General features: G+C 44.9%; 1 protein-coding gene across 1 annotated transcript in view; it reads left to right on the forward strand.

Annotated features, from left to right (window-relative positions):
- The window catches only part of FBXW8 (F-box and WD repeat domain containing 8), a 182,165-nt gene that overhangs the window by 152,140 nt on the left and 15,670 nt on the right, over positions 1-14,355 (forward strand). The window contains exons 9-10 of the mRNA XM_073676367.1: positions 8,674-8,847; positions 11,713-11,829. Of these exons, the coding sequence (XP_073532468.1) occupies positions 8,674-8,847; positions 11,713-11,829 (291 nt within the window). The remainder of the gene's footprint in view (positions 1-8,673; positions 8,848-11,712; positions 11,830-14,355) is intronic.

A 14,355-nucleotide genomic window follows, 5' to 3' on the forward strand; every position in this document is an offset into this window, starting at 1 on the left:
TCAAGCACTTTCCAAGTGATGCTAAAATCGCCTGGAAAGCGCTTGTCAATCCACATGCGGAAACGCATGTGAATCCGCATGTATTCCGCAGGAAAAACGCATGCACAATCTGCATGCGTTTTTTCTGCCAGGGAGATGCAGAAATGATGCAGAAATTTTCTGCTTCATTTCTGCATCGTGTGCACATACCCATACTTGGAGTTATATTCTGTTGTTTAAGTGTTCCCTTTATTTTTTTTGAGCAGTGTATTTATTAGAATACAACTTTAGAACAAAAAAAACTTTTAATAAATTGTAAATATGCAATGCACTATGCAGTAAGTGGGAAAAACAGTTTTCAACAAAAATGTACTGAATAACATTTGTGCAATCTATGAATTTGTTCTGAGAAATCGCATCGCCTCCATCAGATTTTCCTTCATAGATGACCTCAAATCTGATTGAATTATTTTAAGGCTAGAGAACAGATTCATCTCAACTAAAAGCCGAGATTCTTAGATCAGGAACAGAACAGACATTTATAGGACATTTCATAACTTTTCCAAATTCTTATGAAAAAATATACAGCATATACAGCATTGTACTACTGTATAGAGATGAGCGGTGTTCGACTCGAACTGTTCGCCAATCTCAAATTCGAGCTGTTTTGGGCGGTGTTCGAGCCGTTCGGCGAACACGAACGATTTGAAAAAAATTCGGCTGTTCGAGGTTATGTTCGATAACTGTTCGTGCACCAAAATCATAACTGGATTTTTTCACAGTAATGCTGATAATCAATGTTAATACGCAGTTTGAGTGTACAGCGGAGCAGGGGAAGGATCTCTGCATAAATAATGAAGATCTCCATTTTTTTTTCCTCTTTCCCGCATTTACAGTGGGGAGGTGCAATCTGTCAGCCTATCAGCAGCGCACACACGGAGCGAACTGCTTTTTTTCACACAAGCAAGGGCATGTGTCATTGGCTGTGTATGTCACATGTCCTTGCCCTATAAGACCCAGCCATTTTCCCCGTCGCCACCATTTTCTCACTGCTGCAGCTGCGTGTTAGACGGCACCGCTGTTGCTGTGTGCGCTATACTTTCAGTGTTAATTTCAAGCCAATTTTATGAGAAATATACAGATAGCTTGGGAGTAGGGAATAGTTGTGATTGCAGTCCTTTTGAGGACTAGGTTACAGCATTTCCTACGACTTTTAGCAGGCAGGTCTGTGCTCTTAAATAGATAGGTTGGGAGTAGGGACTAATTGTAATTGCAGTCCTTTTGAGGACTAGGTTACAGCATTTCCTAGGACTTTTTGCCAGGCAGGTCTGTGCCAGTGCTGTGCAAGTGTTTTTCACAGCATTTGGCTAAATCTAGCTAAGCAAATCCTTTTTGGCCTCTTGCAGTGTGTGTTAGTCAGTGGAGTAGCGTACCTGTGTTGCAAGCTACACCACCTGTGTGTATAGAATACAATTTTTTTACTGCACCTAGCCAAGTAAAGCCTTTTGGGCATAGCATCATTCTATTAGGCCATCTATACTAAGCTCCTCCAGCTTGCAAATCACAAATATTTTTTATCTGCATCTAGCTCGGAAAATAATTTTGGGCTTGTAGCAGTGTGTGGGACTTATTCTTAGTCCATCTATACTAAGCTCCACCAGCTTGCAAATTACAAATAATTTTAGCTGCATCTAGCTCAGAAAATAATTTTGGGCTTGTAGCAGTGTGTGGGACTTATTCTTAGTCCATCTATACTAAGCTCCACCAGCTTGTAAATTACAAATAATTTTATCTGCATCTAGCTCTGAAAATAATTTTGGGCTTGTAGCAGTGTGTGGGACTTATTCTTAGTCCACGTATACTAAGCTCCACCAGCTTGCAAATTACAAATAATTTTTAGCTGCATCTAGCTCAGAAAATAATTTTGGGCTTGTAGCAGTGTGTGGGACTTATTCTTAGTTCATCTATAATAAGCTCCACCAGCTTGCAAATTACAAATAATTTTTAGCTGCATCTAGCTCGGAAAATAATTTTGGGCTTGTAGCAGTGTGTGGGACTTATTCTTAGTCCATCTATACAAAGCTCCTCCAGCTTGCAAATTACAAATAATTTTTATCTGCATCTAGCTCGGAAAATAATTTTGGGCTTGTAGCAGTGTGTGGGACTTATTCTTAGTCCATCTATACTAAGCTCCACCAGCTTGCAAATTACAAATAATTTTAGCTGCATCTAGCTCAGAAAATAATTTTGGGCTTGTAGCAGTGTGTGGGACTTATTCTTAGTCCATCTATACTAAGCTCCACCAGCTTGCAAATTACAAATAATTTTAGCTGCATCTAGCTCAGAAAATAATTTTGGGCTTGTAGCAGTGTGTGGGACTTATTCTTAGTTCATCTATAATAAGCTCCACCAGCTTGCAAATTACAAATAATTTTTAGCTGCATCTAGCTCGGAAAATAATTTTGGGCTTGTAGCAGTGTGTGGGACTTATTCTTAGTCCATCTATACAAAGCTCCTCCAGCTTGCAAATTACAAATAATTTTTATCTGCATCTAGCTCGGAAAATAATTTTGGGCTTGTAGCAGTGTGTGGGACTTATTCTTAGTCCATCTATACTAAGCTCCACCAGCTTGCAAATTACAAATAATTTTATCTGCATCTAGCTCTGAAAATAATTTTGGGCTTGTAGCAGTGTGTGGGACTTATTCTTAGTCCATCTATACTAAGCTCCACCAGCTTGCAAATTACAAATAATTTTTAGCTGCATCTAGCTCGGAAAATAATTTTTGGCTTGTAGCAGTGTGTGGGACTCATTCTATTAGTCCAACTATACTAAGCTCCACCACTTGTGTATGTAATAAATTTGTTTTACTGCATCTAACCCAGCCAATCCTTTTGGGCTAATACCACAGTTTGGCCACTCAGTTTGGCTCGGTTCCCATCCATCGTTTTTTGTGCAAACAATTCCAGAGTTGTCAATTAGTTAAGCACCAAAATCAGTGGAATAAGGCCTGCTGCTGGTGGAAAGGGGAATAGGTGTGTTGGGAAGGGCAAAAAAGGTTGTGTCCATGGGGTAGGTGTTAAAGCAACAGTAACATCTGCAGAAGAAAGACCATGTTCCAGCCAAACTAAGATGTCTACTTCTTTTAGCGGACAATGTGATACGATCCCTTTCTTACGGCCACGCCAATCACTACAAATTCCTGATGAGGCACAAAAACAGGTGCTTCAACGGATATCAAGTGCTCCTTTAAGTGGGCTCTCCTCCACCTCAACTTCAACATCACAAATACTCCAGTCCTCAGAGCTGTCACCCCAATCGCACTTGCTTCCTCACAGCTCCCAAGTCTCCAGCTGCCCGTCTGAGTATGGGGTAGAACAGATGGTTGAGTCTGCAGAGCTGTTTACTCATACTATAGCCTGGGAATCAGAGGTCGGCTCCAGAGCTTCTGTGAATCCAGACATGGAAATGATCTGCACTGATGCCCAGAATCTTTATGAGTCGGATCCAGGACCAGACGCAGAAGGTTCTGACCATAATGTAGACCCTCGTTCCCAAACTATAACTCCTGTTGGTGGAGACAATGAGGAAGACGATGATGAGACTCAAATACCTGATTGGAGCGACAACTTGAGTTACATAGTTACATAGTTTATAAGGCTGAAAAAAGACAAGCCTCCATCCAGTTCAGCCTATTTCTTGTGCACTGCAGCTATTCCGCAGCGTTGATCCAGGGGAAGGCAAAAAAAAAACATGCGGTATAGGCCAATTTACATCACTGAGGAAAAAATCACTTCCCGACTCCAATCTGGCAGTCAGATTAAATCCCTGGATTAATTAACTATCACTAAGCATAAGATGTAATTTTATTGTCCTCAAGAAAGGCGTCCAGGCCTCTCTTGAACTCATTAAGTGAGTTGGACATCACCACTTCCACTTCCAGAGTCTCACGGCTCTGACTGTAAAGAATCCCCTTCTATGCTGGTGCAGGAACCTCCTTTCCTCCAGACGCATAGTGTGCCCCCTCGTCTTTGTCACCATCCTTGGTATAAACAGGTCATGGGAGAGATCTCTGTACTGCCCCCTGATGTATTTATACATGTTTATGAGGTCTCCCCTAAGCCTTCTCGTTTCCAACGTAAATAGGCCTAATTTTGACAACCTCTCTGGGTATTCTAGTCCCTCCATTCTCTTTATTACCTTAGTCGCCCTCCTTTGTACCCTCTCTAGCTCCAATATGTCTTTTCTGAGCACCGGAGCCCAGAACTGTGCACAATATTCTAAGTGCGGCCTTACCAGCGCTTTATACAGAGGAAGAACAATGTTCTCATCATATGCCCCTATTCCTCTTCTGATGCATGCCATGACTCTATTTGCCTTCGCAGCTGCTGCCTGACACTGGGCACTCCAATTTAATTTGCTGTTAACCAAGACGCCCAGGTCCTTCTCCATGTCAGATTTCCCCAACGGTTTCCCATTTAATATGTATGGGTGACTGCTGTTTTTCTTTCCCATGTGCATGACCTTACATTTATCGGCATTGAACCCCATTTGCCATTTTTTGGCCCAACTCCCCAATTTATCTAAATCCTCCTGTAGCTGTGCCCTATCCTCATCTGTATTAACTACTTTACAAAGTTTAGTATCATCTGCAAATATTGCTATTTTACTATGCAACCCTTCCACTAGATCATTAATAAATATATTAAATAATATAGGGCCCAAGACAGACCCTTGAGGCACCCCGCTAGTAACCCTGAAACACCCTGAGCTTACTCCATTGATAACCACCCTCTGCTTTCTATCACTCAGCCAGCTATTTACCCACTTGCACACATTATCCCCCAGATCAAGCATTCTCATTTTATATACCAACCTTTTGTGTGGCACGGTATCAAACGCTTTGGAGAAGTCAAGGTATACAACATCCACTGACTCTCCCCGGTCCAGTTGTGAGCTCACCTCCTTGTAGAAGGCGATCAGATTTGTCAGGGCAAGTTTTTTGAGTTTTTTTGTCAGGGCAGGAAGAGGTTGGCTCTGAGGACGACGGGTGTGAGAACACACAGGGTGATGATGACAAGGTTGCAGATCCCACTTACTGTGAACCCACAGTCAGCCAGTCGATGAGGTCAGCAGAGGAGGTGGAGGAGGATGCTAGTGACGACGAGGTCAGGTTGCGCCTTCTTGGACAGAGACATAGTACTGGAAGCACGTCAACAACTGCATCCTCAAACACAACTCTGCCTCTGACCACAAGTCGTGGTGGCTCTTCAGGTCGCATGGGCTCTAAACCTTGCATAGCCTGTGCATTTTTTCAGATCGCTAAGGATGACCCAACTCGGGTTATCTGTAACATTTGTCACCAAAAGCTAAGTAGAGGCCAAAAAATACATAGTTTGAGTACTTCATGCATGAACCGTCACATGGATATGAAGCATAAGTCGCAGTGCGAAGCTCACTGTACTACAATGCGGCCTAGCGGGCCGGGACAACCACCATCTGCCCCACCTGTGTCATCCTGGGGAGACTAAAAGCTACTGCGTAGTCTTTTCCAAAAATTTGAGGGAATTACCACGGGAATGGTTTGGAAGAGGTATAAGAGTTTAGGTAGGACGTTCATTTTTAGTATACTTATTCAGCCGAACCAGGAAAAATCCTTCACCGTCCAAGAAGTAAGATCTTTATGGAGTTGTTCAATAAAGGGCCCAAAATTAAGATAAAATAGACGGGAGAGGTCTCTATGAATACGAATTCCTAAGTATTTGATACCCTGTGAGGGCCAGGCAAAGGGAAAGTTGGACTGGATGGAATCCTGTATGGATTTGGGGAGGGAGACATCGAGGGCCTCAGACTTCGCTGCATTGCTTTTAAAATATGACCATGTAACAAAGTGATCTATTTCAGCCATAACAGCAGGGATGGATATATGTGATTGAGTGATATATACTAGGACATCATCAGCAAATGCAGAGCACTTGTACTCGGTGCCTCCCACCTCAATCCACCTAATATTGAGGTTATCGCGAATTGATGAGAGCAGGTGCTCCATCACTAGGATGTATAAGAGAGGGGACAGAGGACATCCCTGCCTTGTCCCTTTGGTGATTATGAAAGGTGATGAAAATGTTCCATTTATCTTCAGCCTAGCTGACGGGTTGCGATACAGGGCCATGATTTTGGCTATAAAAGGGTCCCCTAGACCCCTACCCCAAGCTTTTTAAGAGAATAATATATGGCGTGCCAGGAAACTCTATGGAATGCTTTCACAGCATCCAACGAGAGTATCTAATTACAAATTTTTAACTGCATCTAGCCCAGGCAATACTTTGGGCCTAGTAGCAGTGTCTGCTAGACAGCGGAGTAGCCACCGCCTGTAGATCTAATTACAAATTTTTAACTGCATCTAGCCCAGGAAATACTTTGGACCTAGTAGCAGTGTCTGCTAGTCAGCGGATTATCCCACCTGTTAAGCAAGCTACACCACCTGTAGTTTGGACACTTAATTTTTTCAAAGGAAATGCTTCGGGCCCCCGGGACACTCAGTGAAGAGCATCGGGGAGGCACCCCAAGGCACGGGGGCTGGGACTGGCGGTAGGACGCCTTGCGGTGGACCGCCAAGCTCGATCCTTATAAAAGCTTTTTAACTGCAGCAGCTTTAGTGGACGCTACTGGAGCTGGAATTCCCGTGGCTGCTGGCATCAGACTTGCCCTCCAATAGATCCTTGTAAAAGGATTTAAAGTGTAGTCATTCAAATTACAGAGACAATTTAAATTAAAAAGCTTAGAGCTGCCTCCACCGCAAGGGGGCTCGCTCGACCCACCAGCGGACAGGCACCAGTATTGAGAGAGGGGGGCTGGCCGTCAGGGTCCACCGCAGCTCTGGCACAAACCCGGCGACACGGAGGTCGCACGGGCAAGAACGGACTGGCTGTGTCAGCTTCGCACTTTTTTGGTTTTAGAAGGGCATGACATGCCTATATCTGTGTCTCCCCCTCCTTTTACTCCTCCACCTCTTTTCTTTTCGCATGACTATATGTACTTGTCACTTTTCCATGTGTTAGTTGTGTCTTCTGAGCAGTTTGTCAGCTTTTGGACACCTTTGAAGGTGTTTTCTATGTGTTTCTATGTGTTTTTGTTTGCCTGCCATTGGTTTTAACGGTGTTCGAAGGTGTTCGACGAACAGTTCGAACATACGGGTGTTCGACGAACCGAACTCGAACACTACGGGGGTGGCTCAACTCTACTACTGTACCCAATTTATTATATATTTTAGGAGTCGGTCCACCATTTTATGCAGATTCCGACACCACCAAAATGGACTCCGACTCCACAGCCCTGTGAAAAATACTGTAAAATGCTGAAAGAATAGAAGCTGCAAACATGACGCTGCTTCATATCTGCAAGGAAACAATACGCTGCTTTTCCATGAGATTTCAAATATCTTATTCACTTTTCTTGTACTGTGAAGCATAGCATTTTGGGAATCATGGAGCTCTATATCACAATATGTCCGTCCCTCCAGTTGAAAGAAATTAACATTTTCTTGGAGGAAAATTTATATTCTACATCATGTCAATTCAGTTTTATCTGTCGATGATAGATTGCACTTTACAGCAAGTTTTATTTAAAAAATGTGACATATACCCAAATCAGCCATAGCACACAAATGCACGAAAATATTTCACATTCACCACGCATTGGGTGGGCCTGTAGGCTCTCAATTGCCAGAGCTTAGTTTCAGCTCCAGTGTGGCCCTGACTGGGTCCATTATCAGTGCCATATTCAAAGTGCCCATTATCAGTGCTGTGGTGGTGCTAGATTCATGCTTATAAATATCCCTGTATCCATTGATTGTACCACATACTGTACTGCGCTCCCTTATGGTGCCAGTCCTAATAATCGTACCCATATAATCCGATGTGATCTACAACCACATCTAGGTCCATTCTATCTGGCAAAACCCATTGTGCTATTAGCATCCTGTATGGGCGTTGGTGAGTGAGACTTTTTTTTCTGGATCAGTTAAGCCATGTTCACACAAGCATATTTTATGGTCCGTATACGGACTGCAGTGCCCATAGTGACTGTGGTTCTTCCGACCAAAATTTACAGCTTCATAGAACATATGGAGCTGTGGGTTCGGGTCGGAGGATTTGCAGTCAGTCTGGGCATTGCAGTCCGTATACCTGGCCAAACTACGTGAAGGTGTTTTTCACCATTTCATCCTGATCAGACTTTTTTTTCCTGTCTTTAAGTACTTTGTATGGTAAAATGGATGGTGTCATCGAAAATTACAACTTGTCCCTCAAAAAACAAGCCCTCATATGGCTTTATCTACAGAAACGTAAAAAAAAGACCATACCACTTTCCAAATTTAGCAAATGATAAGAAATGATGAAAATTTGTTCTGGTCATTTGCGGGTTGGGGGAGATGGGTGTTTGACACCGTTTATGCCAAAAACTGCAAATCTGGGCTAATGCATCTGGATTTGGACTCTTTCCGATGAATTCTGTCCACACTTGGGTTCACTTTCAGCCATAGTTTACTAATGGATCTCATGGCAGCGAGTAGCAGGTGGATGTGCTTCAGTTTCTTTCATATCTGAATTACAGTTCAGGGCACAAACCACATTATTGTTTCTGAGGTTTTTTTCCTATTTACCTGTGTGAATATCTGATTTTGTAAATTGCAGGGTGCGTGTACATGACCTCCGTTGTAGCAAGTCCCTCTGTTCCTTCTATGCCCATCAATTGGGAGTCTCCGCAGTGCAGATGGATGACTGGAAGGTGGTTTCTGGAGGAGAGGAAGGTTTAACCTGCACATGGGATCAAAGAATGGGTACAAAACTGTGGGAGATGCATGCCAGGTACTGTGGTGCTATGTTGTCTTATAGCTGCTGATTACTTTACTGTTCTCAGTATTTCCAGTGTGATTATAGAACTTTATTTGAAGTGTCATTTCATTTTCAAAAAAAGTGAGATGTCAGTGTTGTTTGGTCAAGGGTCAGATGCTTAGATCCCCCTGATTGCTAAAAGGAAGGAGCAGAGGTGCTCAGTTGAACGCTGTCCTCCTTGGAGATGATAGGTTTAAAGACTTTCCATTTTAGGAACTAGCGGGGTCTCCGCACCCAAGCCCTGACTGATCAAAACTTCTAACTGTTGAATAATGACTCTATCACATTATAAAGGTTCTTTGAAAGTATGGATACTGGATACCTGCAGATATGGGGTTAATAGTGTTCTGAACCTACCCGGCGCCTGCACTTAGAGCCCCACTGCCAGGAGGAAATGAACTTCATTCCCCCCGGCAGCATTCGGGTTTCAGTCACAGGGGCGGTTCCGGCACAGGTTCAGTCACTGCTCAATGTATAGGGAGTACTGACTGTAACTGCGCCCCCCGCCACTGACTGACAGTAGCTCTTCATTACAGCCAGCTGTCAGTCAGTGTCAGGGGCACAGTTACAGCCACTACTCCCTATACACAGAGCAGTGACTGAACCCGCGCCTCCCCCTTGACTGAAAGAGTAAGCCTGCTGGGAGGAATAAACTTTATTTCCTCCTGGCAGTGGGGCTCTAAGTGCAGGCGTAGGGCAGGTTCAGAACGCTATTAACCTGCAGATTAACCCTATATATGCAGGTTAATAGTGTTTTTTTACTGACAGGTTCCCTTTAAAGAAGACTGCGCCCCCTGCTTTAGACTGTTTACAGGGGGGGGGGGGGGGCACAGCACTTCCATAGCAATACTACAGTAACCTGTAGTTCATATAATCCTAATAGAGTCCCAAGAGTTTTACAGATAAAGGCGGAAACAAACTGACAAGTAATAAGAATAAGAACCACCAAGATGAGAGGAGAGCAGGCTCTGCCATAAGAGCACACTATCTAAAGGAACAGGAACTATTTAAAGGGTTGAAAAACACCCCAAGTGGTAAAGCTGTTTTTAATTGGAGGAGGTCATGGACCGGTCTGGGGTCACACGTTCCTCTACCAGTGGCCATATTGAAAATTGGAGCTGTATAGTCTATGATGAAGGCTGCATTATCAAGTGAACTTGTAATACTTATATAGTGGTAAGTGCCATAAAATAATCACGTCCTCAACACATTTGTTACAATAAAGTGGACAAATCCTTTAAGCCCAAAGCGTACAGCAGAAGGAAACCTTTTAGGATAAGTACCGACCAGAGACACACATTTGGCATACACAGGTCGTGAGCTCACTGAGTTGATTTGACTGTTTATGAGATTCACTTATTGACACACTAAAAACACTACTGGATTTACGTATAAGGAAACGTAAAGATTTTCCTTCTCCTAAAAATAGAGATCCCGTTGTCTATAGGACAATTGCTTAAAGGGGATCAGTCACATGATTTCACAATACCAACTGCATCCATCATTAAATCGATCTTTTGGACCTGAGGAGACTGGTGAACTTACTTTGAAAATCCGTGTCAGAATGGTTATATGCTGATTATAATATGAGCATTTTATGATTATAGCTAGAGGAATAAGAGATCTAGATAATAATTTGTCATTTATATTGTGAAATCTGGTGACTTTGATCCTTTTGATACATCTAATTATCACCATACAGCGCTGGCTTAGTTGTTAGCATTGCACACACAGTAAGGCCTCAGTCAGGCGGCCATAGTGCAGGCTCATCTTAGCATCCGTATAAGGCCACAGCCCCACTATCAGTATTTGGCCACAGCCCCACTATCAGTATTTGGCCACAGCCCCACTATCAGTATTTGGCCACAGCCCCACTATCAGTATTTGGCCACGGCTCCACTATCAGTATTCAGTCAGTATTTTTTCTTAGGAGTGGGAGCGAAAACCAGGTGAGGAACAATCAGAGAAAAGGTATAATAGAAACAAGTCACCAATTCTGCTTTTATCACCCACTCCGGGTTTTGGCTCCCACTCCTGAGAAAAAATACTGACCAAATACTGATAGTGGGGCCGTGGCCTTACTCCCACAATTCCAGGCCTCACTCCCACAATTCCAGGCCTCATTGCTTGTATACCAGCTAAAGGCATTATTAACACCTCAGATACTGTTGGCATCTGTGTTATAGCCCCTCACATCTGCGGGTTTTATGATACAAGCTAAACGGCCCCCACATTACAGCCAGCTGAATAAGATTCAAGATCTGAAAGGTTATTTGTGAATACAGCCATAAGAAGCCCCGGAGACAAATACATTTTTCGGTTGGACCTTCAGGGTCCTGATATATTAGGCAATAATTAGAGATTCCATTAAGTACTTGTTCCCCTTTTCTCGTATTCGCACATAGTCTTTTCACTGCCGTTGTGCTATCAGCTAAAGACAGACTTGTTAAAAAGCTAAGAAAAGTCATATAAACGAGAACATAGAATGGACAAGAAGGCTCACTGGTATAATAACCATGTTTCTAGAAAAAATAGGTGGGAATCTGGAATAATCATATATAACGTCAGTGCTTATATAGCAGACAATAGTCCCGGACTGCCATTCATGTGTGCGTCTGCTGCATTCTACTTTTGTGACACTAGATGGTGCCAGGTGACTGTGGTTTGTGGATGTCACATAACCCGCAGGAGAATCTGGTAAAACTTCTTAATACAATTACATTTCACAGCAGATCTCTGTATTTCAGGCTATGTAACTGTAACGCTTTTTCTTCTATGGGTTAGTATTGGGTTGGGGCAGTTATTATACCTGTGGTGTAATCATTTTTCCTCTTCTAGACACCCAGTCCGCTACATCTGGTTTAACTCCCAAAGTCTGATCACCGCAAACATCCCTGACGAGAAGCATCCGCGTGGTGCAAGCATCATGGATGATGACCTTACTGCTCACAGAAGGTAGCCAGTCTAATCTCTTACCATTGCATCATTTGTGAGTAGTCCTGTAGGAACACCGTACGATGCCTATAGCGTAAAATGCCATTGTTCTAATGACAGATTGTAGAATGCAGCTAGTAATACTATTGGCCCTTTAAATTTCTGTTATTTGGATTTAAAGCAAATCTGTCATCAGGTTTTTGCTATGCAATTTGAGAGCAGCGTACGGTAGGGGCAGAAAGTCTGATTCCAGTGATGTCACTTACTGGGCTGCTTGGTGCAGGTTTGATAAAATGCCTGTTTTTCTGCTGCTGCTGATCTAGCAGTTCTCTGAATGCTGAGCTCTGTATAACCCTGACCACATCACTGATTGGCAGCTTTCTGCTTATACATAGTGCACACTAAAAAACTGCCAATCAGTGGTGGGGATGAAGTTATACAGAGCCCATGAATACAGTTATATGAAAAAGTTTGGGCACCCCTATTAATCTTAAGCTTAATGTTTTATAAAAATTGGTGTTTTTGCAACAGCTATTTCAGTTTGATATATGTAATAACTGTTGGACACAGTAATGTTTCTGCCTTGAAATGAGGTTTATTGTACTAACAGAAAATGTGCAATCTGCATTCAAACAAAATTTGACAGGTGCATAAGTATGGGCACCCTTATCATTTTCTTGTTTTAAATACTCCTACCTACTTTTTACTACTTACTAAAGCACTTTTTTTGGTTTTGTAACCTCATTGAGCTTTGAACTTCATAACCAGGTGTATGCAATCATGAGAAAAGCTACTTAAAGTGGCCACTTGCAAGTTGTTCTCCTGTTTGAATCTCCTCTGAAGAGTGGCATCATGGGCTCCTCAAAACAACTGTCAAATGATCTGAAAACAAAGATTATTGTAGCGCTGGCGTCCCTGCCCTCTGCTAGGCAGGGACGCTGCTCCCCTCACCGCTCCGCTGTCAGCGCGCGCTCCGTCCCGGCGTCCTCTCCCCGCTCTGCTGTCAGCGCGCGCTCCGTCCCGGCGTCCTCCTCCTGCTCTGCTGTCTGCGCGCGCTCCGTCCCGGCGTCCTCCTCCTGCTCTGCTCTCAGCGCGCGCTCCTTCCCGGCCCCTGTGCTTAGGGCGCGCGCGCGCGCGCGCTCCCCTCCTCTTAAAGGGGCCGCGCGCGCCGCCCTAAAGAGTCCCCGGCCAATGGCCGGAGGACTTCATCATATATAAGGCACCTCCTCCAAAATGGAGGTGCCCGAGCAATGTTGTTTGCACCTGTGTCTCACCTGTGCTTCAGCCCTCAGGTCCCGTTGCCAGTTTCCTGCCAGTTTCCTGCCAGTTTCCTGCCAGTTTCCTGCCAGTTTCCTGCCAGTTTCCTGCCAGTTTCCTGCCAGTTTCCTGCCAGTTACCTGCCTGATTCCTGCCTGAATACTTGTTACCTGTCTGCCAGTCTGAGGTCCGACGGTCTGCCTTACTACTCCTGTCAGTCTGTCTAAAGGACCAGCCTGCCTGCTCACCTGGGAGCGCATATCAGCTACCTGCCTGCTTGCCTGAGGTCCGACGGTCTGCCTTACTACTCCGGTCAGTCTGTCTATGGACCAGCTTGTCCGCTCACCTGGGAGCGCTTCTCCGTTATCTGCCTGCTTGCCAGCCCGGAGGCTCCGTTGTCACGTGCTGTGACCACCAGCTATCTCAGAGACTCTTGCCCGCTCACCTGGGAGCGCATCTCCGTTACCTGCCTGCTTGCCAGCCCGGAGGTCCCGTTGTCACGTGCGGTGACCACCAGCTATTCCAGAGACTCTTGCCCGCTCACCTGGGAGCGCTTCTCCGTTACCTACCTGCCTGCCAGCCCGGAGGTTCCGCCGTCACGTGCCGTGATCACCTGCTATTCCAGAGACTCTCGCTTGCTCACCTGGGAGCACACATCTACCATCTGCCTGCTAGCCTACCCGGAGGCTCTGCCATCACAGGTCGTACCTACCCCTTACCCAGAGACTGCCCTGTTCACGTGCCGTAACTCCCTGTCCGTTCACCCAGAGACTGCCACCCGCTCCTTTACAAGGGCCGCCCCCTTGTATAGTAGCTCAGAGGTTCCGCCTCCCGGACCCGTTACAGTTTGCTCGGGCCATGGAACCCGGTGGCACCCAAGCTCCCTCGCTCTCGGACCTCTGTCTTGAACTGTCCCGTCAGAGGTCCCAACAGGAGGCCATCCTGGGTCACCTGCGGAATGTTAATACTCGCCTGAACACTCTGTCTGATCCACCAACAACTACGGCCAGTACCATGGTATCCTTTTCCGGACCCCGGCTCTCTGCACCTCCTCGCTTCGGAGGCGACTCCGTCCTGGCTCGGGGCTTCATAAATCAGTGCACCCTGCATTTTGAACTATTGTCCCACCAGTTTAATTCCGACCGAGCCAAAATTGCATTCATCATGTCCCATCTCACCGGGGAGGCTCTGGCCTGGCTAAATCCTCTATGGGAGAGAGGAGACCCCCTGGTGTCCGACTTGCCTGCCTTTCTCACGGCTTTCCGGAAAGCCTTCGATGAACCCGGACGG

The sequence above is a fragment of the Phyllobates terribilis genome, unplaced genomic scaffold (assembly GCF_046119375.1).
Source record: "Phyllobates terribilis strain yellow unplaced genomic scaffold, ASM4611937v1 Scaffold_1__5_contigs__length_1240528914, whole genome shotgun sequence".
In the NCBI taxonomy this organism is placed as follows: domain Eukaryota; kingdom Metazoa; phylum Chordata; class Amphibia; order Anura; family Dendrobatidae; genus Phyllobates; species Phyllobates terribilis.